This window comes from Bidens hawaiensis, unplaced genomic scaffold (assembly GCF_021521415.1).
Source record: "Bidens hawaiensis isolate Kalapana, Puna unplaced genomic scaffold, B.hawaiensis_p1.1 tig00101524_1, whole genome shotgun sequence".
In the NCBI taxonomy this organism is placed as follows: Eukaryota; Viridiplantae; Streptophyta; class Magnoliopsida; order Asterales; family Asteraceae; genus Bidens; species Bidens hawaiensis.
The window spans coordinates 32-22,042 of record NW_027504710.1 but is presented as its reverse complement, the minus strand read 5'-3'; the positions used below and the strand labels follow the sequence as shown (position 1 = coordinate 22,042).

Genomic DNA, 22,011 nt, shown 5'->3' with positions numbered 1-22,011 from the left:
GTATGCACGTTACCCCCAAAGTATATAAGTGAAAACGGGGGATGAAATTATTCACGTGAAATAAGTAACTTGAATGATTCGTTGCGAATAAAAGGAAAGGTAAGTTCAACGAGCAAGACCTGGATTAAGAGGGTCTTGAGTTAGTAGATGGTCTTAAAAGCTTTAAAGTAAAATAACATAACAAGTAAGATAAATAATTAAAGTTTGAGGGTTAAAGTGTAAATACATAAGAAATTAAAGTAATGGTTTTTGAAAAGCAAGTTTACTCGAAATCGGGTCTCGGTATTATATCCATTAGTTTTACTTAACCTTTGTTAAGTAAATATTTGAGTATAATTGCGATATTGCAAGACCCTTTGTTAAATAGATACTATGACGAGATTTTACGAGTGTTCATATTTGTCGGTTCGAGTCTTGATAATTGGTCAGGCCTGAAGCCGAGATTCCAAAGTGATAAATGTTAGGAGATAACTCAATGAAATCAAAAGAAACTTAACCAAGTGTGTAGTCCTATTAGAAAGAACCTTAACGTCCGCTAAGCGGGTGTTTGGCTTTGTTGGTCCAAACTTGTTATAAGACCAAGTTGGATCCAACATGCCAATTGTTTTTGGTGGCCCAAAACACAACTAGTGTGCCTTAAGCGAGTGAACCCGGTTTAGTTCGGTCTTGGTTCAGTCGTTCACTCAGAATATAACCGAGGATGGTTACCACATACACAATAACATAGAACTTATTAAAATAAATTTAAAAATGATAATACTCAAGTCTTACATACAGCATGTTAATAATAAAGTATTTAAACAAGAGTTCAGTTTTGGTTCGGTCCTTGACTTGGAATGAAACCGAGGATGGTTGCCACATACCCAAATACCATTGAACTATTAAAATGATTTGGAAACTAAAATGACTAGAAACTAAACAATTATAATAAGCTTAAACAAATTTAACGTGTTAACAAGGACTATAATAGTCCTCCATGTAGCCTTGCCTAGCAATACACCTAAACCGACCATGGCTGGAGAAGGGAAAGCCAAGGAAACAAGGGAAGTATGTTTTAAACAAACTATAATAACAAGCTTTAATTAACAAGAATTAGTTAGAACAAAGATTAGCATTAATATGATCTTGAGAAGTCAAACTATCAAGAGTTTGAAAGATGAATACTTAGATCTTGATTGGGAGAGTTTTGAGAAAGAATGAACAACAAAAATGGGTGCATTGGACTTGTATTTATAGTGGAAAAAACAAAGGTTACCCATAAGAGTTATGCATACATTTTGATTGGTTAAAATGGTCAAACTAGGTGGATGGTGGTGGAAAAAGTAAGTGTTATCCATTAGTTTAAAACACCCCTTTAGCTTTGCTTGTTTGGTGATTTGGGTCCCTGAAGTTCGTTTTAAGTCGTGTTTAATAATAAAAGGGTGTTTGAAGGCACCGTAAAAGGTGTTTTCTTGATCCGACAATTGTGAAACATAAATGAAACATAAAATCCAATATTTTATTAATAACGAAAGATCCGAAAGACAAAATGGGTCGGGTTTCCGATACAAATACAAATACATGTTAAACTGAAAATGACGAATGTCATAACATATATATATATATATATATATATATATATATATATATAAAATTATGAACTATTGCTTCATCAATGTATTGTACTTTGTGTTGTTTCACTTGTAATCACTTGGTTTCTATTGCATTTAGATCTCTTGCTTTACAAACGTCACTCATCACCAATTTTGTTTTATGGTCTGATACTCTGTTTCAGCTTTTGACTAATCACCAATTTTGTTTTATGGTCTGTTTCTTCAGATGATGAAAGAAGAAGTGATTTCTATGTTGGTATGAGGTTTTCGTCTTTCCAAGCGCGTTTACCTTTGTAATTCCGTTTATTATTTATAAATTTGTGAATGCCATATTATTAGCAATTAACTTACATACTAAAAAATATTACGGGTATTCTAACAAAACTCTCCCATGAATAAACTTTGTATTGTAATGCTAAGAAGAACAAGAAAAAAATGTTAGAATGAAAGTTTAAAACCTCTATTTACAATTCTAACTCCCAGGAGGTTTAAAATTTTATGAAGTGGTGCAATGGTTAACAAACAACTACATCTAATCATTAAACTTGCCAAACTTGTTAAGCAAAATGCGTAGGGTGTGTACCAACTCAGGCTGAAGGTTGACTAACGAAAGTAACGATGGACCATCATTGATCGATGTCAAAGCCCGTTGTAAGACTGTATTTAACGTTGTTCGAACGCTAAAGACTAGGGATGACCAATGTTGGACCCAAATGGCTGTCATGGTCTTGGCGTGGGTTGATTTCATAGCTCTACCATTTGTTAATGTTTTGGACAACGTTAATTGGGACCACATATTGTTTTTGAGATAGACTCTCCAATAATAACATAAATAACATAATTGACAATACAAACCCAATCTTTCTTCTTTTCTTTGACTTGTGTTTTTTATGATTTTAGTTTTACTTTTTTTTGAACAAATATTCTTTATTCTACACTACACTAATATTACATGTCTTTGTTCAGGTTTAAACATAAAAACTCGGTTCTCTAATAGTCATATGCCTCTACCGCCTAAAGTCAAAATATGTAAATTTCTTGCTGAGTTCTATTGTGCCACAAAATTTAACCCTTACAATGTTAAACAATTAGTAATTAACATAATAGTTTATTATTTGGTAATTAGCAAAAACTTGTATCATTATATAAGAGATTTGTCTTAGGATTTGTAAATAGACATAACACCGTGACATGAAGTCAAGCAGTCTTCATAAGTGTCTTGGCATTTGCTATCGGTATAAGATTATGCATATATTTGCTTTCTTTGATCAAGTCCTATAGAATTTTCACATGTATGTGCAAGAGAGCAACTTAACAAAAAAAAATTGGTGCTTGCAAACTTTCTTACAAGGTGTTAGAGTATCTGACGAGCATGAAACGACATAGTATTTAACAAGAAACATGTCCTTGCATTCAAGATAATCGAAGAAATCAGGGCTTTAAGCTTCATGAGGTGAAGAACAACTTAAGGTGTAATTTACCAATAACATATCTATTTGATTATATTTATGTCGTTTAATATACATGTGGTTTTAGCGTATAAACCAGCAATACATTTATGCATAATTTTTCTTTAGAGAGGTAACTAGTTGTAATTAGTGATGTCAATCAAACTTGTATATAGCAGGAAAGCCCGAAACACTCATGACGAGTAATGAGGCATGTATTTGCCTACGGTATTATATGACACACCCGATTGGCCTAACTCGTATAAGTGCATCGGTATACATTATGTAATTTAAGAAAATTAATAAATTATATATCCAAGTTGTTAGAAAGTTTTAAATTATAGAGTTGTTACAAATGTAGTTGAATATTTATATTTCAAGTCGGCTTGTTATGTGATTTAGTATGTGATTTAAAATAAGGTTTTGAGTAATGAGCATTCCAACATATGAAAAAATAAAACTTTTAACCATTTAATTTAAGACAATAAAGTGGACAGATACCATGAACTTAACGGGTAATTAGTAACACTTATTTGATGAGTATGAGATCCGAAGGGTGACACGATTTCATACATGAGATTAAGATTATCAAAACTCGTCTAATACTCAACCCACTATGGTTTTTTACATTAATCTCACGCTCTCTGGCTGCTAAGAATTGTCCTGTTTTTTAATAATGTCATACAGCTAACAATTGGTATTATGTCATTTCAAAAGTGAACTCCTCAACGACTCTAAACAAAATAAACTAAAATTAAGAAAAAGGAAAATTGAATTATTATTTTTAAAAATACATCTGCCTTTCGTTTTCACCTTTTGTTCCTGAACATTTAGTGAGAACCTATAATTTACATTTCTGTGAAACCTAAAATGATTTTTCCAAGACTAAAACTCACGTATAATAATTACAAGCACTCATATTTTCTTAGATAACATTTTTTTTTTCTTATAAAGAATTGATGTAATTGTCATGAATTCCCCATTCCCTACACCATGAAAGTTGAGTGTGTTTAGATACACATAACAAGTGAGTGATTTTAGTAGGCCAATTAATAACTTGATTGTTAGGTAACGTTTGGAATACGGAAATGACAGTAGGAATGAAATGATTCATTACGTGGGAATGAAAAAAGCGGTGTGTGGTTACTCAATGGAATAGAATCATCCATTACACATGGAATCCCATTCCATCAAAACCATTCATTCCCACCCCCCTTCTTTTTTTTCATTCCATTCCTCCCTCACCCTACTTTCTCAACACCACCACCACCTAACAACCACCACCACTACCATCGCCACCACCACCACCTGACCATCACTGTCACTGTCGCCACCACCTCCGCCACCACCAGCGCTACCACCGCCACTTGACCGTAATCGCCAACATCATTGTCGCTGCCTAACCACCACCACTGTCATCGCCACCCTACCATCGCCATCACTACCAATGCTACCACCACCACCACAGCCACCCCGCCTAACCGTCACCACCACCATTTTCTTCGTCGGAGCTACCACCACCACCGTCGCCATTTCAAATTTTTTTTTTATTTTTTTATTTTGAAAAAAACATATATATTTAGGGATAGGAATATTTTTATTATTTCTATTTCATTCCTATAATTTTTTTTGGATACCAAACAACATAAAGTAATTATTCATTTCATTCTCATAGGTTAATCAAACAAGACGACGGAATGGTAATGATCCATTTCATTCCCTTGTTCATTCAATTCCTTCTTTCATTCTATTCCCATTTCATTCCATTACTTTCAACAAAACATACCCTTTAGTGTGTAAAGTTCCCCTATAAATGATGATGAGTTTTGGCATAGACATATTTACGGTATTATTATCTAATATATAAACATATATAATTTTCACAATAGTTCGTATTATCTAGACTACTAGACTCCAGTCTTGTACTCTACACTTCAATTGTAAAATATAGTTTTGAAGCCAAGAGTTTTAGATTTTAGTGAGACCAATTACCTCTTGATCTCGAGGACATAGATTATATTTGCTCTCGTAAGGCTAAGTGTAGAGGGCAATAAAAGCATGGCGATAGGGGCGATTTTAGGAGAACACCGCCCCTCCGGGTGATTTTGGGGCGAAATGGGACGGGGGCGAGAAACTCTCGTCTACTGAAAGAAGGAAAAAAATATAATAATTAATATGTGTTATATATATATATATAAGGGTTCAAATAAAAAGAAAGAGTTTCCTAAGAATGATAAGAACCAACAGATTTTTGACAAGTGGAGTTACAAAATATGGTGAAAGAACAATTCGAAGAAACTATGTCGGTTATAGTGGTGAAAGAGTAATTATAGGAAACTATGTCGGTTTTTGGTAATTTTAAATCTCAACCATTGATTAACATGATCCAATGGCTATGATTTATTCTTAGTCTTCCTAGGAAACTACTTCTTTTTACTATAACTCTCCCCTATATATATATATATATAGGGAGATGATCATGAGAGAACTAGAGAACTAATAATGAAATATTTTTAATTTAATTATAAAAAAATTTTAAATTTTTTTTCTTTCATCCTTATTATATGTTGTTATTCTTCACCACAAAAAAATATAAATATGAAAAAAAAAATAAAAAAATATAATAAAAATTAACGAGTAATACATATATGCAATACACCGACTTTTTTTATAATGCATATGCGCAATAGTGTGCATTTTGATATTTTAAATAATGTTGAATAGCATATATAGAGTTGTTTGTATTGTATATTTGCAATAGTGTTATTTTATATACAAAAAATAAAAAAATTGATATAGTGCATATGTGCATTAGTGTTGTATTACATATATGCGATAATGTGTTTTGCATCAATTATTAATGTTGTATTTGCATATATTCAACAGTGTGTATTGGATAATGCAATTGTGTTGTATTATATGCAATAAAACACTATTGTATAAATGCAATAGGCATTAGTGCACATATGCACTACATTATTACACCGACAAGTTTTTTTTTTTAGGAACAATATCATCTTATTAAAAAGAGGAAAGAAAAAGAAATCACAAAATATTTTTTTAAAAATAGTTAAAAATAATTCTTTACTAGTTCTCTCTAGATCCCACCCTTATATATATATTACTATTTGTAGCCCCTACACTGTTACATCCTAAAAACAAATTCCATCCCTTGTTGACTGGGCATCACATGGCGCAAAACGCCCCATTTTGTAACCCCTCCACTACACATAGCCTAACATTCTCAGGACCTTATCAATAGATTTGTTATGCACTACTAGAAAATTAGACATTTTTTTACGACTGATTTCGTAAGAAATTTGTTGAAAAACCCACTTTTCAACTATTTTTCAACAAAAGATGGTGTTAGAAAAACACATGCTTGAAAATTGTTTTCAATCATGTTCGAACAACTTTTCTTACAAAAATGTTATAAAAATACACCGTTGCAAACTTCCTACAACTTTCCTACAAAAGGTATATTCTGGTTTATTTTTAATTTGGAGTTAGTTTATACAAGCATAATACGGAGTAAAACAAAAGAAATAGTTGATAAATATTTTTTTTGATAGAAGTTTGTTGGAAAGTTAACAACAAGTTTCCAACGAAAATCCTATTGTTACTATTATGTTACAATATTACAGGAAAATTAGAGCTATATTGTAGGAAAATTAGAGCTTATTGTTTTTGTTGGAAATTTGTTTGAGATATGTTGGAATTACTTGTTATAGGAATTTTGTAAGAAATGTTGTAAGAAAATAACATATTTTGTAGTAGTGATGAGTATGATTTAAACGGGTACATTTATTGTTAATACATTGCATTGATGCTTGTAATTTAGTTTTTCATGCACAGTTACATTAATATTTATATTATATATTCTATTACAGTTTTCTTTCAACAAATATAATACAGTTTTAGGCCCGACATATGTGTTTGCTACTCGACCCGTTTAACAATAAAACCAATTACATTATATAAATATTTAAAAACTACTAAATAATATGTTGACGTCGTTAGAAACTTAAAATTCTTTAAATGATAGAATTGTTATAATATAGATGAATAGTTAATTTACAAGCCGGTTTTTAATGTGAATTTAAGGGTTAGATCTTAGGTAATGAGCATTCAATTCCCACATAGTATTTTAACAATATAAGATCATAAATAAGCATGCTCGACCAATACCTAAAAATATTAATGAACGACTGATATGCAACAACTATCCGACAGACATAAAAGATGAAAAAAAGGGACACCATTTTATAGTTACATTTTTAATGATTGTTTGAATTACTAACATGTTACTAACCCATATGATAATCTCCATTTTATTTTTAGAATAAGATCAGAATTACCAAAAAGTTTCCCACACTTTAAATAATGTCATAAAACTAATGTTTGGCATTTTATCATTTCAAAAGCAAAAGTAAACTCTCCAACAACTCAAAACAAAAAAAAGTAATTAACTTTTTCAAAATACATCTGCCATTTTGTTTTCAACTTTTGTTTTTGTGCGTTTATTTAAAACCTATCATTTATACTTCTATTAAATCTACAATGATTTTACCAAGATTAAAATCCAAGTATAATAATTATAAACACTCACGTTTCTTAAGATATATACTTTGTTTTAGACACCATAATGAAGTGATATAATTGTCATGATTACTACACAAAATTTATATTTACAACCAATGCATGTAAACAATGATCGTTATTCATATACATATGTGCATATTTATAAAAGTTAATACAATATTGTAATTTAACATAATTGTTAATAAAATAACATCTAACTTATGTTATGTTTATATTTTTAGAAAATAAAAGTAAATATGTGTAGTTGGTGTAACATATCTACACCAAAAACCTTAAGCTAATATTTTTTGCTTGTTTGGAGAAGAAAGTTTTGTTTTGTTTGTAGACGTTTAACCAATCATTGTCTACTAGTTTTACCATTATAATCAAAGTTAATATTAATAATAAAACACTAAAATAGTTAAGCTAATACGGATTATATAAAACTTAAGAAAAAATCACTTTTGGTCAGAAATGCATATTTTGGAACTCCAACCATATGTTAAGTGTTTCTACTTTTGGGATCATTATCAAAAAAAACCAATAGAGTTATTTAACTTTCGGTATTGTGAATTGTAAATCATGCATTTGAAAACTTTAGGGCACTTGACCCATGCCGGTCCGCCCTTGCTTGTAAGTACACTATTATTTCTTATGCCTTACGAAAAGTCTTACGATAATCAAAATTATAATACATATTGATTGATTTGTACACATGTCATTGCATCATTAGAAAAAAAAACATGAATGATTAGAAAATGGCCATCTATAGTATTTGCACAATTGCATGTTCTCTATGTCTGGATATATATACTAAAAGGAAGCAGGTTACCAAAACCACCATGATTGAACTATTTCAACCAATTATTTACTGTTTGCAAGTTTGCTAACAATGATTTTTAACAAATATTAATTGTATAATAATATCTTCAACCATATATAACATAATATTAATCCAAGAGGATCAATTGCCTGCGTTTGAATTTGATGTCACACATGCATATGGCCTGTATTAGGTGAGGCTTGTTGCTTATATTTACACATGACTGACGTTTACCTATAACTAATCTCACTTATTTTATTGTTTAATTATGAGCTTGATATTTAAATTTGGCTGTTGCATGCTTTATAAATTCAGACATTACTTGCATACTCTATCCACACACAAGATCTTAGTTCCCAGAGTCTGAGTGAAAAAGTGGGAAAATGAAAGGGTTTTACTTCTTTTTCATGTTTCTGGTGATCTTTGGGTCGGTTCGTGGTGATCTGAAGTTGGGGTTTTATGGGAGTTCATGCCCGAAAGCTGAAAAGATTGTGCAAGATTATGTTCAGAAGCATATCCCGAATGCTCCATCGCTTGCGGCTGCTCTTATCAGAATGCATTTTCATGATTGTTTCGTCAGGGTTCGTTACTTTAACCTTTTATCTTTTTTATTTGTTTTTAGTGTTGTAGACTTGTAGCAATGCATGCATGAATGAGTTGCAATATACAATGTAGCATTTGCCCGTGTGCATATCTTGTTTAGGTTGTTTAATCTTTCGTTTCGTTTAGTCAGCGCATGGCACTAATTAAGCGCATACAAATGACGAGTTTACCTTTTTAAAACTAATATCGCATGATGCTTTGAATAGGCTTGTGATGTTTGAATGATATATTTTTGAATCTTGTTGCATCAAACTCTAGTTGTGGAACTAGAACTTGTTAGCAGAGGTCACCATGCACATAAAAGACGACTTAATCAGTTAAACCTTTTCAAAACTAAATATCGCACCGTATGTATATTGAATAGGGTTGTGATGTATGAATGCTATACTTTGGTTTCTTCTGACATGTCAAAAGCTCATCTAGTGCGGAACTAGAATTTTTCAAATGCTACAATGCGTATAAAATAACAATTTTACCCTTTTCAAGGTCACAATACGCATAAAGTGATGAGTTAGCCTTTTCAAAAGTATATATGCATATGGTGTTTTGCATTATTAGGTTGTGATATATGCTTTGAATGTTACACTTTGATTTCTTCTAACATGTCAAATACCGTCTAATCGTGGAACTAGAACTTGTCGTTAGAGGTTACATTACACATAAAAAGGCGAGTTTACCCTAATTCGAAAACTAATTAATATTGTATGTGCATGGTGTTTTGAATAGGGTTGTGATGCATCAATCCTTTTGAATGTTACTACAAGCTCAGGGAATCAAACAGAGAAAGTGGCACCTCCAAATTTAAGTGTTAGGGGGTATGGCTTCATTGATGGAATAAAAGAGTTGCTTGAAAAAGAATGCCCTGGTATAGTTTCTTGTGCTGATATTATTTCTCTTGCCGCTAGAGACTCCGTTGTTACCATCGTAAGTATTCCAACTACATTATTATTATAAAGCAAACCCGTAATATTAACATACTGACTTGTCTTCGGTTTCAATAAAGAGAGGTCCGTTTTGGAAAGTTCCAACTGGCCGAAGAGATGGAGTGATATCGGCTGCATCAGAGGCGTTAGCCCAAATCCCAGCCCCAACCTTCAACATTAGTAGGCTCATACAAAGCTTTGCCAATAAAAGTCTTGATGTGAAGGATCTTGTTTTGCTTTCCGGTTAGTTTCATTTCACTGCAAGATGATGTTTTATGCATTTGTTTGACTGCATTCTATTATATGTTACTCTTTGACCGGTTAGAAATAAACTTATTGACAAGTAAGTGAGTCAAAACTGTCACCTCCGCTTATATGAATTTTGCTATTTTAGGCGCTCATACTATTGGAGTCTCGCATTGTAGCTCATTTTCAAACCGTCTATTCAATTTCACGGGTGTGGGAGATCAAGACCCGACACTCGATAGTGAATACGCTGCCAACCTTAAATCAAGAAAATGTAGGACACAAAACGATAATACAACAATAGTTGAGATGGATCCTGGGAGCCATAATACTTTTGATCTTAGCTACTACACTTTATTGTTAAAACGTAGAGGATTGTTCGAGTCTGACTCAGCTTTGACTCGCAACTCGAACACATTGACATTGATAAACCAACTCTTGCACGGACCACTTCAGAATTTCTTCAGTGAGTTTGCGTTGTCCATGGAGAAAATGGGTCGGATCGGGGTGAAAACAGGAACCGCTGGTGAAATCCGAAAGAAATGTGCTGTTGTAAACAGCTAAGTGTGCAGTCCTATAATGTTTGATTTGTTTAACCTGTATTTAAATTTGATGGGGTGTTTTTTTTTAAATTTCTATCTCTTCTTGTGAGAAGAAACACAAATAAAGATGTGATTGTGAGTAAAAGTAGAATGATGCTTGTAATATAATACCAAAGTTGATTGAATGAAAATTGTAATTGTTTTCGTTTATCTTGTTCTTTTATTTTTTAGCATTAATAATACGAATAGTACATGATATTGATTCCAAGTTATACCCATTTCCAAGACAAACCGGTCATCACCGGTCAACCCGACCCGACCCAACTGCACCCAATATCTTTCTTAATCCCTTTATCACGCATCACCTCCCTCAACTCTTCAATTTCATCCCACAAGCCACATTTCGCCAACAAATTCGACAACAAGACATAAATCCCAGTATTCATAGGATCCAACTCCATCGCCCTTCGAGCCGCAAACCTACCCAAATCAACATTTCCATTATCACAACACGCGTTCAACAACGCACCCCAAACCGTAACACTCACACTCACTTCACTCGGCATATTTTTAACCACCTCCCAAGCCTTTTCAACTTCACCCGCCCTACAAAACAAGTCCACTAGACACCCGTAGTGCTCGGGACCCGCTTCTAACCCAAAATCCCGACCCATGGACTCAAAATACTCAACCCCAAGATCAACCCGACCTGTGTGACCACAAGCTGAAATAACAGTAACAAAGGCCACCCCGTCCGGTTTAACTTTCTTTATTAACATTTGTTTAAACAATCGAATCACTTCTTCGTGACACCCGTTTTTACCATACACACCAAGCATCGACGTCCACAACACCACATCGGTTAATCTTGCCATGTTGAATACATGTTTAGCTTTGGTTACCAATCCACATTTTCCGTATAAATCAATCAACGAGCTCATGAGAAACACATCGGTTCCCGGGTCATGAACGGTTCGGATCACTTTCGCGTGTATTTGACTACCCGATCCAACATCATACAGCCCGGTGCATATACTCAACCCGACCGTAAAAGTCCAATTATCATAACCCAAATTCAAACCCGGAACAGTTTTAAACAACTCAAAACCATCTACAAACATTTTAGCGTCTGCATAACCCGAAAGAATCGCGTTTACACAAACCGTGTTCTTCACAGGAATTTCATCGAACACCTGGCGTGCATCACCAACAGCCATCGATTTTGCATAAAAATCAACCAAAGCACTTCCTAAGAACACGCTACAACCCCACCCAGACTTCACAACGTAAGCATGAACCTGTTTACCAAAACCCACATCTTTGATCGAACAAGAAGCTGTTAACGAGCTGCATAAAGCGTATGAATCTATCGGAACACTGTTAACGTGCATGAACAAGATGGTTTTGAGGGCAATTAAAGAATACCCATTTCTGACAAAGGAAGATAAGACTGAATTGAAGGCAAGTGGGTGTGTGAGAATGGAGGAAGTGAAGAGTGTTTGTAGGGTTTGGATGGTGGGTTGTTGAGAGCATGCCGTGTATGAGTATGTGAGAGTGGTTTGAAGTGGGTATGAGATGAAGATGAGTCCTGTACGGAGAAAGTGAGCGTGGAGTGCCTTGATGGATTTGAGATTGTGGGTTTGTGAGAATTTGGTGAGTGATTCGTGGAGTGAAGGATTAAGGAAGGACATGAGTCATCCATCAAGGGATCTTTCGAAATTTGTATGTGTGACTGTGTCAACAACTATTCTCTAATATCTATATGAGATTAACGGGAGGACTTCCGGTCATCAATCTTATTTCATAATTGCGTATAAAAATAAGTTTTATAATTTGTTAGGAAAATTAATTTATCAATGTCTTTATTTGTTTTTAAAACGTTTTATTCAACTTGATGAATTTTTATGATTTGTAAAATTACTCTTTTATCCTTTTATTTTGTTCTTTTAGAAATGCAAAATGTTTAATAGTTACACTAATTTAATGATCAACTAGGGTATAGACCCGCGTGACACACGGATGGAATAACATGTCACTATAAAAAATCAATTTAAACATACGTTTAAGTTAACATACTACTTGTTCATATTTGTTACAAAAGTATTATAAAATTACATTGTCTTAACATTCAAACTTCAAAATTACAATAACTTAATTTAAACCAAACCAACAAAAGACATTAACAAAAACACTAACCATGTTCTTTGATATAAAAACATCATCAAAGTCTTCAAAAGTTATACTAACATAAACTCTCATTTCCTAAACACCTGAAAAGTTATAAAAACAACACAATATTCATTTAAATTAAACTGAACATAACAACATGTATAATAATTACTAAAATCTAAGCATTACAAAGTTGTTATGTCCGACCTACATATCTAAATTTCATAAATATAGTTATTAGTTGGTCTAAAAATATGTTGACAATATACTGATATTTTTAAGTCTAACAACAATATCTAAAGCATTAATATATTACCTTCTCCTTCATCATCGGACAACAAACTTTCGGGATAACCATCATAATCACTTTCATAGTTTGCACATTCGGCTAACCATTTAACCTTCAAACTGACCTCCCTTTCCAACTCAAGATGTGCAATTTGTTTTCTATGATTAGATAACTTCAACACATCTAGCTCTCTCAAAATGAACAAATCATCACAAGACAATAATTGTTTAGGATTCAAATTTTATACTGCCCATTCTCAAAGTTGATAACAACTTTGTTTTGAGTATGATAAAAAAACCAATCCTTAACGTGTTCAAACGGTAAAACATCTTGGTGGAGATCATCAAGGTATTCATGTAACAGATTGATGAGATTGGTTTCTTGAATACAAGGAGAAACTTTCCGAACACCAATCTCATGAATCTGATGCTTAAGGAGGTTATTAAACATCATCACCGACTCCATATTATCTTTTTGTATCATGAAGAAATCACTAAACAGAAATTCATACTTACGTAAAACAGTAGAAAACTTCCAGTTGACAATGGTCGACATTTATTAGCAATATACTCAGTACTTTGTTATCAAAAATCTTTAGATTGTAAAAGAAGAAGAAGAAGAAGAAGAAGATTAATTACATTGATAATTATAAAATATATAAATGAAGTGACGGTTTATTTTTCCAATGATGTAAATGATTATATCTATCTAATTATCATGTATAGTTACCCTATATTGTAATATTTTATTAGCTATTATTATTTTTAAAAATATTTAAAATATTTAAACTTGAAATTGAAATTTAAACAATGCTATCTATTAAAACATATATATCCGAAAGTTGAAATATTTAGTAATAACTTAATAACAATTTATAAGTTATGATTAAACAAATATAAAAAAAGTTTTACAACTACATAACAAAAGTATAGTACAAAATAAGTTACATGATAACACTTAGAGTAGAATAGAACAATTTAAAATAAATGACAAATATAATATTTATCCTTCTAAGTTTCCAAAAATCTCCTTGTACACAACATTTGTTGTTTTATTTGTAAGCTTTAATTCTTTGTCGAGTATCAATAACTTAATAGCATCTTGACTCTTAACTCTTGACAAAGCCACATAAAGCTGACCATGAGAAAATGCGGGATTTTTAAGATACAATCCAACTCTTGACAATGATTGACCTTGACTTTTGTTGATTGTCATGGCAAAACATAAGCAAATAGGAAACTGTCTCCTTTTTAATTTGAAAGGAAGTTTCTTATCAGTTGGTGTAAGGTTTATTCGACTAATTAAAGTGCGATATCCTATATTTGTACCAGAGACAACTTTAGCTTCAATTACACGCCTACCTAGACTAACGACTTGAAGGCGCGTTCCATTGAACATACTTTTTTTATGATTAATATTCCTTAATAGCATAATGGGAACACCAACTTTAAGAACCAATCTATGATTAGGCATTCCTGACATCTTTAAACCATTTAACAAATCAGGGGAATACAACTGTGGATCAACATCGTCTGAAACGTCTTCAGATTCAGCTAAACTGTCGGAACTTAGATACTGGACTTCGTCACCAGGAAAGAGGGCTAACATACGTTCGTTAATTTCTTAAACCACCTCATTCAAAGGTGCAAGCAGTGCACGATCCTGAAAGTAAGTAACTTCGTTGAATCTATCTAATATATCAGGATATACAAACCTTATTAAATCACCAATTGGATCAAGTGAGTTCAATATCAACAGATCATCTGGAATATCAATAACCGACTCTCCATTATTTGGACCACCGACTGTTCCTTTGACCTATGTCTAACAGCCAGTCAGGCAAACTCTTTGATGTTTTTCAACGTCTGAAGATCGACATCCAACTGTAAGCATCATGTTCTTAGTTAGTTTAAGACACCTTACACTTAGACCAGATATAAGAAGAATTGATGCAAGCATTGAAATATTCACTTCTGGTACCGTTAGTTACAACGGGTAAAATTTGCCGAAAATCACCACCAAAAAACAACAACCTTACCTCCAAAAAGTTCTTCGGAAGTATTTGCAGAATCACCATTCATAACATCGTTTAAAGTTCTGTCTAAAGCTTCAAAAGCATGCTTATGAACTCATTGGTGCTTCATCCCAAATTATCAAGCTTGTCTTTTTCAATAATTCATAGACATCGGTATTTCCTTTAACCTAATTATAAGAAAAAAGAAAAAAATATATATAACGTAACATATTTTAAAGTAAATTTATATGTCGAATAACAAATAAAACGATATAATAAAAAAAACTATTAATATTAAAAGTAACAAAAAGTATTTTGTAATATTACCGGACAGATGGAATCTTCGGTCAAATTAATGGGTATCAAAAATCTCGAATTTGCTGTTCTTCCACCCTCCAACAGCAAAGAAGCTATACTGCTTGAAGCAACATTCAACACAACGTCTCCCTTTGACCTTATAGATGCAGATAAGGTCTTCCATAAATAAGGTTTTTCCAGTACCACCGTAACCATAAACAAAAAACATGCCACCTTTTTTATCAACCAAAGCGTTCATTATTTCATTATAAACCCCTCTCTGTTCATCAGTTAACGAATCAAATAGATTATTAAATTCGGCTATTCATGGTCTCGGTATCATATGAAAGCTCTTCCACCATCAACGGATTAGTTGCTCTTGAAATTGTTTCTATATCTGGAAAAGGCATTTGTTGATGTCTTCTAAGACTTGGGTTGTTGCAAATTAAAAAATTTTCAATTTCCAGGAGTGCTAAGTTTTTTTAGATGCTCTTCATTAAGAATCAAACCTGAAATAAATATAATAACCAACTAAAATTAATATAATATAAATATTTATTGATATTAGATATTTGGAATAACTGATAATATTAAAAAAAACATAAATCGTACCAGGGTTGTTTTGATCTTTTGTTGTTTGTATAGAATACCGTCAACTAAAAGTTGCCAAGTACTTTCCCAAACAAAATGAGGTTTAGATAAACTATAAGTAATCAACATTGTAGCAAATAAAGTTCCTTAAATAATATCTGGTAGAAGTGTGACTTGCTTCTATGTATTCCTTATCATCATCATCTAAAAGACCTCTTTTATAACATGCATCTCGAAAAGTTTCACATACAACTCCATCAACTGTTCGAATATCTTCAAAACATTCTAGCCCTTTAACCTTATTTAATAATATTCTTAGATAGTAAGCTTCGTCAAATGCGGCTGGAACAACATGAACTCTACCGATTACAAAACCCCTTTGCCGAGGTTCCCATTTACGACCTTGTTTTTTTCCAAACATACTTTGTTGGAAACTCAGCGTATGTGAGAGTCCTTTGCAAGGTCATACTTCTTATTACACTCAAACCAACCAGTAAACATGGGAAGAAGCATTAGTTGGTTTGTTTAAAATATCTTCAATATCTTCGTTTAGCACCATATATTACCTGCTATTCACTGGGTAAATGAAAAGCAAGCCTCATAACAGACGAAAGCCTATAATGCACGTCAAATGCGAATATCCTCCACGCAGCCTCGCATGCAGACACATATCTGCAATCATAAAACACTTTGATTTCATCTAAATTAGGATCTTGGTTATCACCATTGTTATTTTGTACAAGCGAAATTGTTGCTCGGTCTGGACCTTTGTTAATGTATTTAAACAAATACTTTATAGATCTATCTTGATTGCACCACTCAACGTTAACATGTGCTTGAAACTTTTTTAATAGAGTCTTGTTATATGGAACGACAGTTCTATTATCCATCATTATATCTGACTTAACAACATATTGACCGTTATCTCTTCTTTTGTAAACCGGAAAACCGTTTGAATCAGCAGCTGTTGTGACAACTGCCCAATCCGACCCGACCCAGGTACCCGTTTTCGAATCCGAATCTTTTTATGATTTAAAATTTGATTGTTAATCTTTGTAAATTTAACATTAAATAAATTATATATATATTTTTATATTACTTAGATTAATAATAATAATAATAATAGTATTAATTTCTTCCCGCCTCCCTCTTTCTCTTTCTTGTCGCCGTCCCGCCTCTTTCTCTCTTGTCGCCATCTCGCCCTTTCTCTCTCTTGTTGCCGTCCCGCCCCTCTGCTTAAACCCTTACGCCTTGAACCCCTTTTCTCTTAACTCTCTGCTTGTCCTTTGGTTCTTCCCGCCTAAGGATGTCTGCGCAGCTCCACGCGCCAGACTCTCCTTACAAGGAAGCCTGCGTGAAGACCGGCTGTTCCTGCGATACGCGAGACGAACTTTTCTCGTCAGCGCGCTAAGAATTGTAGTTCTTCTCGCAGCGCGCTAAGAATTGTAGTTCTTCTCGCAGCGCGCTAAGAATTGTAGTTCGTTCTCGCAGCGCGCTAAGAATTGTAGTTATTCTCGCAGCGCGCTAAGGATTTGTAGTTCTTCCCGCACGCGCTATGATTTGTTCTGTCTGCCTTCGCCCTCGCGCGGTAGCGCTCGAATCTCTCTCGCGCTAAACCTTAAGTCTTTTCTTCTGTTTAGGTCAGCCTGTATTCTTTTGATACCTTTTGTTTTGAAGCACTGTAGGTCAGTTCCGACATCTGTCCGAAAAGCCACTTTCGGCGCGGCTATGCGCACCAATCCTATTGGTTGACAGAGAAAAGTGACTGGCATAATCTTTTGAAATCTTCTTTTGCATGCCGATGAACAGTGCTTTATCTGACACCTCCCATGCTTTACCTGTAACCTGTCAGCTTTTCCCCCATCCCCTGCAGCTGCCGGCATATCTTTTAATATCTTTTGCTTTTGTTTTCTTATGCTTCTTTAATATCTTTTGCTTGATTTGATAAGACCTTTTTCCTCCTTTTTAGGGATTGTGTTCCCTAGGGTTTTCCTATAAATTAAACTATATTCTTGTTAGACACTACACACACTACACTTAAACACTCTCCAAATCTCTCTCCTTTGCTCTCTGCCCTAATTCCTCAGCCGCCTCCACTCTCTTGCCTCCGTCTTCTCTTCTGTTCTGCCCAGATCTCGGTAAATAATTTAATATATAATTTGTTTAAGTAACTTACATATATTCAAGGCATAAAAACCAATCGTTAAACCAATAACCTTTTATTTATAGGTTAACTTGTGCTTGTTTAAAAAGTTGGTTCTTGCATTATCTTTCAACACACCTTTTTCAGGTGAGTAATCTCGTACCTAATCCCTTTTTATTTTTAATGTTTTGGGATGTTCATGTGTTCGTCACAAACTTGAGTCTTAAGCTTGTTTATAAACTTTTGTCACGCAAAACCCCATGTGTTATGGACGTAGACTTGGCTGTTTATTTGTATGTTGTGGATCATTAACCGTCTTGTCGGCCTATTCCGCAGTTTTCATGGATCCATTAGATGAACACGGGAGAACTATCGTTTATGATTTCTCTTTTGTTTACACTTGCTACAGTTTTTCTTGTTTTTGTGCTCAATTGGGAGCACGGGTTGAACTATGAGCTATGATCTATTAGGCTTGATCACGATCTAATTACACCCTTGTTGAACACCAGTTATACACATGATGCAGCGCAGATATTGTTATTATCTATTTATATGTATGTAAACATGATTTTCTCACCGACACGCAAGTGTTGACGTTTTATTTTTAACACATGTTCAGGTTTGCTGTAGCTGTTTCTGGAAGCTTGAGGACACATAGGATGTTTTCTTTTCTTTTGGACCTAGTTTAAAATGTAACAAGACAAATTTATGTTATTTGAATATTTGGAGTTATGTTATGATTTATGTTACTTTACGATTTGTGTTCTGCGCGTGCGCAATGAAAATGTATTTATTAAATATTGACACCCAAATAGTGTCACGAGTAATGAAACAATACGTGGCGCCCCGATGTATAATCCGCCATCGGTCGGGGTGTTACAGCTGTTTCATCATTAAATATTTTAGGAAAATTTTTGGAGCATCTTTTGTTTACCATGCATGTGCAATTTGGGTTAGCATCACCACATGGACCGTGAATCATATGATTAGATACAAGCTTGTATAGGTCTGGATCACTGTCTTTGTTTGGGATCTCAGCAGATATAAATTTATCTACATCTTTTGGTCTATGAATCTTGCTACCTGGATGCAAAAATATGCAAATATGGGCGTGCGGTAGACCCCTTTTTTTTGAAACTCTATCGTGTAAACAACTACAATAAAGATAATAAAAGTAAATTATTAAACAACCTATAAATATTATTAACATTTTATAATATACAAGTAGGTCTTCTATTATAATTGTATATTCATAAAATTAAATAAAATTACATGCTTGAACCCTTCCAAACAAAGACTTATCCTTCACGCAATTTAATCATTGCATCAAGCTTGAGTTTGAAAAGCCGACATAATATACCAGGTCTATCTTCCGAGTTTAACGTTGTATCCTTGAAGAAATCTTTTAACTTCTGACCAATTGGGATTACATGTTATGGTTATGAAAAAATCGGGATACCCGAACCATCTACAAGACACATAGCGTCTAGATAATTTTGCATCATATATCTTGCTCCGCCAGTAAATGAAGATGGTAGAATAAACACGTTGACTCAGCCGTTGAAACATTAGTATATTCCAACAGCTTGCATAGCTCGTAAACTTTGGTAAGTATCGCCATAATTTCATATTGTTTACCGCGTATAAGTGTAATCTTTGAGCCTCAATCATCGTATATTTGTCAACTAAAATTTGCTGAAACAAAGTGCCTACCATTTAACATGGTTTGAAAACGTATTTGGTCTATCGTGAATACGATAAGAATAAAAACTCACGCATTGTAACCTTCTTGCGTGCTACGGTTGATGAAGACGAAACATTCTTATGAAGTATATTAACCTGATAACCATTCTCACCAAAAGGATGAAATAACGGTTATTGAAGAGGTGTATAAGATGGATGAAAGTTCACTGATACGTTTTAAACGAACCAGAATTTCTTTGTAACAATTATATCTCGGTTATCAACAGCGTCACCAATATCGCCAACGATTAAAGCAACAACTGTCAGAACTGGATGGTAAGTTATATTGTCTGGCATCATGCTGTCTTGGTTCCAATACTATACGCAACTTCAAATCTAGCTGCGGGTTTTCTCAAAACAATCTCGTACCATTCGATAAGCTTGGACCAAATGATTATTTGAATCTAACATTGTTCAAATAATTAATAATATGCTTCTCTTGGTCATCGAACATGAATCTTATAATTAATAAGTAATTTAAATTTTAACTAAATAGTAAATTGCCGGAAAAAAATAAAAAACTGAATGGAAATTGATTGAAAATTAATACATAAATTACAAAAGTGGTCGGAAAAATATTAAGAGTACAATTATGACTGTTAACTAAAGAACATAATATAAAATTTCCCGGAAAATAAAATATTAAATTGGCCGGAAAAAAGTCAAAAACTTAACGGAAATTGGTCGACTAAATAAAACATAAATTACAAAGTGGCCGGAAAACAATTTAAGAGTTCAATTATGATTGTTGACTAAAGAAAAATAATATAAAATTGCCTGGAAAATATAATTTAACCTAAAATTATGTTTATAACAGTTTGGCCGGATAAAAATCAATTATGAACAAATCAAAAAAAATGGTCGGAGAAAATCATTAAACATAAAATTACGTTTATAAACAGTTTGGCCGGAAAAGAAGTCAATTATGATAATTAACTATATGAATTATGATAACACAACAAACTGGGCCGGACTATATTCATCGGATGTTGTTATAATAATTAAGCTATCAAGGTAAAAAAATCGTCTGTTAATTACCTTTATTATGTTCACCGGAGAATCGATATGTTATACGAATCATCAATTGCGAGAAAAAACCTTATCGCATCTCGTATGACAAACGATGAATTGAACGGAATCAAATGATTGTAGACCTTTCCACAGATGGAATTGAAGAATGACATGTGTGAATAATGGAGAAGTCGGAATATGACGGCCGGAATTAGAGTAGAATAGTAGCGGTGGATTAGGTTTAGTTAGGTTTGGTATGTTCGTATAGAGATTAGAGAGAAAAATGACTGATTGGATTGTTTGTGGGTTATGGAAAATGGAGCGGTTTTTTTTTGGGTTTTTGTGGTTAAGATGACACATGGCAGCATAATAGAGACTCTTATAATGGAAAATTTGATGACATGAAGGCCTAGGTAGACACCCTAGTAGAAGGACAATATGGCAAAATTGTATTGATTTAATAGATTTGTAAGATGATTGCTTAATTCCGTTGACTAATAGTAGTAAAACCCCACTAAACACTAATGTGGCTAATTGAATTTGAGGACATCAATAGTTTTTGAAATTGAATGTGCAATATATACTTACATACATTATTATATATATTAAAATGAAGATTTACATTGTGAGAGTTTTCACTATTAAACTCTGTTAGTAGTTTTGTTGCATAACATACAACTCTACAATGCATGAGGTTATCATCACATTCTATGTTACACGTGCAAAAGATGTCACCATATTTTTTTGAAGTAGTTTGATTCTTCTATTTTTTTTTCTTATTCTTTACAAATTATTGCTACTATAAATATAAGGACTTTGGTGCCGCAAGTGGCCTGTTGGGCCACTTGATGAAACCGTGTTGATCAATATTCTTTTATTTAGTTCGATTACCATAATAAATGTAATGCAAACTGATCAAATGTCAAAGCTTTTTTTTTAGTTCCTGGTACCATAACAAACCTGAAAAGACTCGGTTGAGTTCATACAGACTCGCGA

General features: G+C 33.3%; 2 protein-coding genes and 1 pseudogene across 2 annotated transcripts; 1 reads left to right on the top strand and 2 right to left on the bottom strand.

The window, feature by feature from the left end:
• Positions 1 to 8,790: 8,790 nt before the first annotated feature.
• On the top strand, positions 8,791 to 10,816 carry LOC143608157 (peroxidase 3-like). Its single transcript, XM_077083321.1, has 4 exons — positions 8,791 to 9,025; positions 9,774 to 9,971; positions 10,051 to 10,213; positions 10,365 to 10,816. The coding sequence occupies exons 1-4, from the start codon at positions 8,828 to 8,830 to the stop codon at positions 10,778 to 10,780; spliced, it is 975 nt and encodes a 324-aa protein (XP_076939436.1). The 5' UTR covers positions 8,791 to 8,827; the 3' UTR covers positions 10,781 to 10,816.
• A 167-nt stretch (positions 10,817 to 10,983) lies between these two features.
• On the bottom strand, positions 10,984 to 12,322 carry LOC143608158 (pentatricopeptide repeat-containing protein At3g14330 pseudogene; annotated as a pseudogene).
• Positions 12,323 to 14,218: 1,896 nt separating this feature from the next.
• Positions 14,219 to 14,824, bottom strand: LOC143608159 (uncharacterized). Its single transcript, XM_077083322.1, has one exon. It carries the CDS (start codon positions 14,822 to 14,824, stop codon positions 14,219 to 14,221), a length of 606 nt encoding a protein of 201 aa, XP_076939437.1.
• Positions 14,825 to 22,011: the final 7,187 nt, after the last annotated feature.

Coding starts and splice junctions, on each gene's coding strand:
- LOC143608159 (XM_077083322.1), bottom strand. CDS start 14,824: ATGTTAGCCCTCTTTCCTGGTGACGAAGTCCAGTATCTAAGTTCCGAC.
- LOC143608157 (XM_077083321.1), top strand. CDS start 8,828: ATGAAAGGGTTTTACTTCTTTTTCATGTTTCTGGTGATCTTTGGGTCG. Junction 9,026..9,773: donor TTCATGATTGTTTCGTCAGG/GTTCGTTACTTT, acceptor TGTTTTGAATAG/GGTTGTGATGCATCAATCCT. Junction 10,214..10,364: donor GGATCTTGTTTTGCTTTCCG/GTTAGTTTCATT, acceptor TTGCTATTTTAG/GCGCTCATACTATTGGAGTC.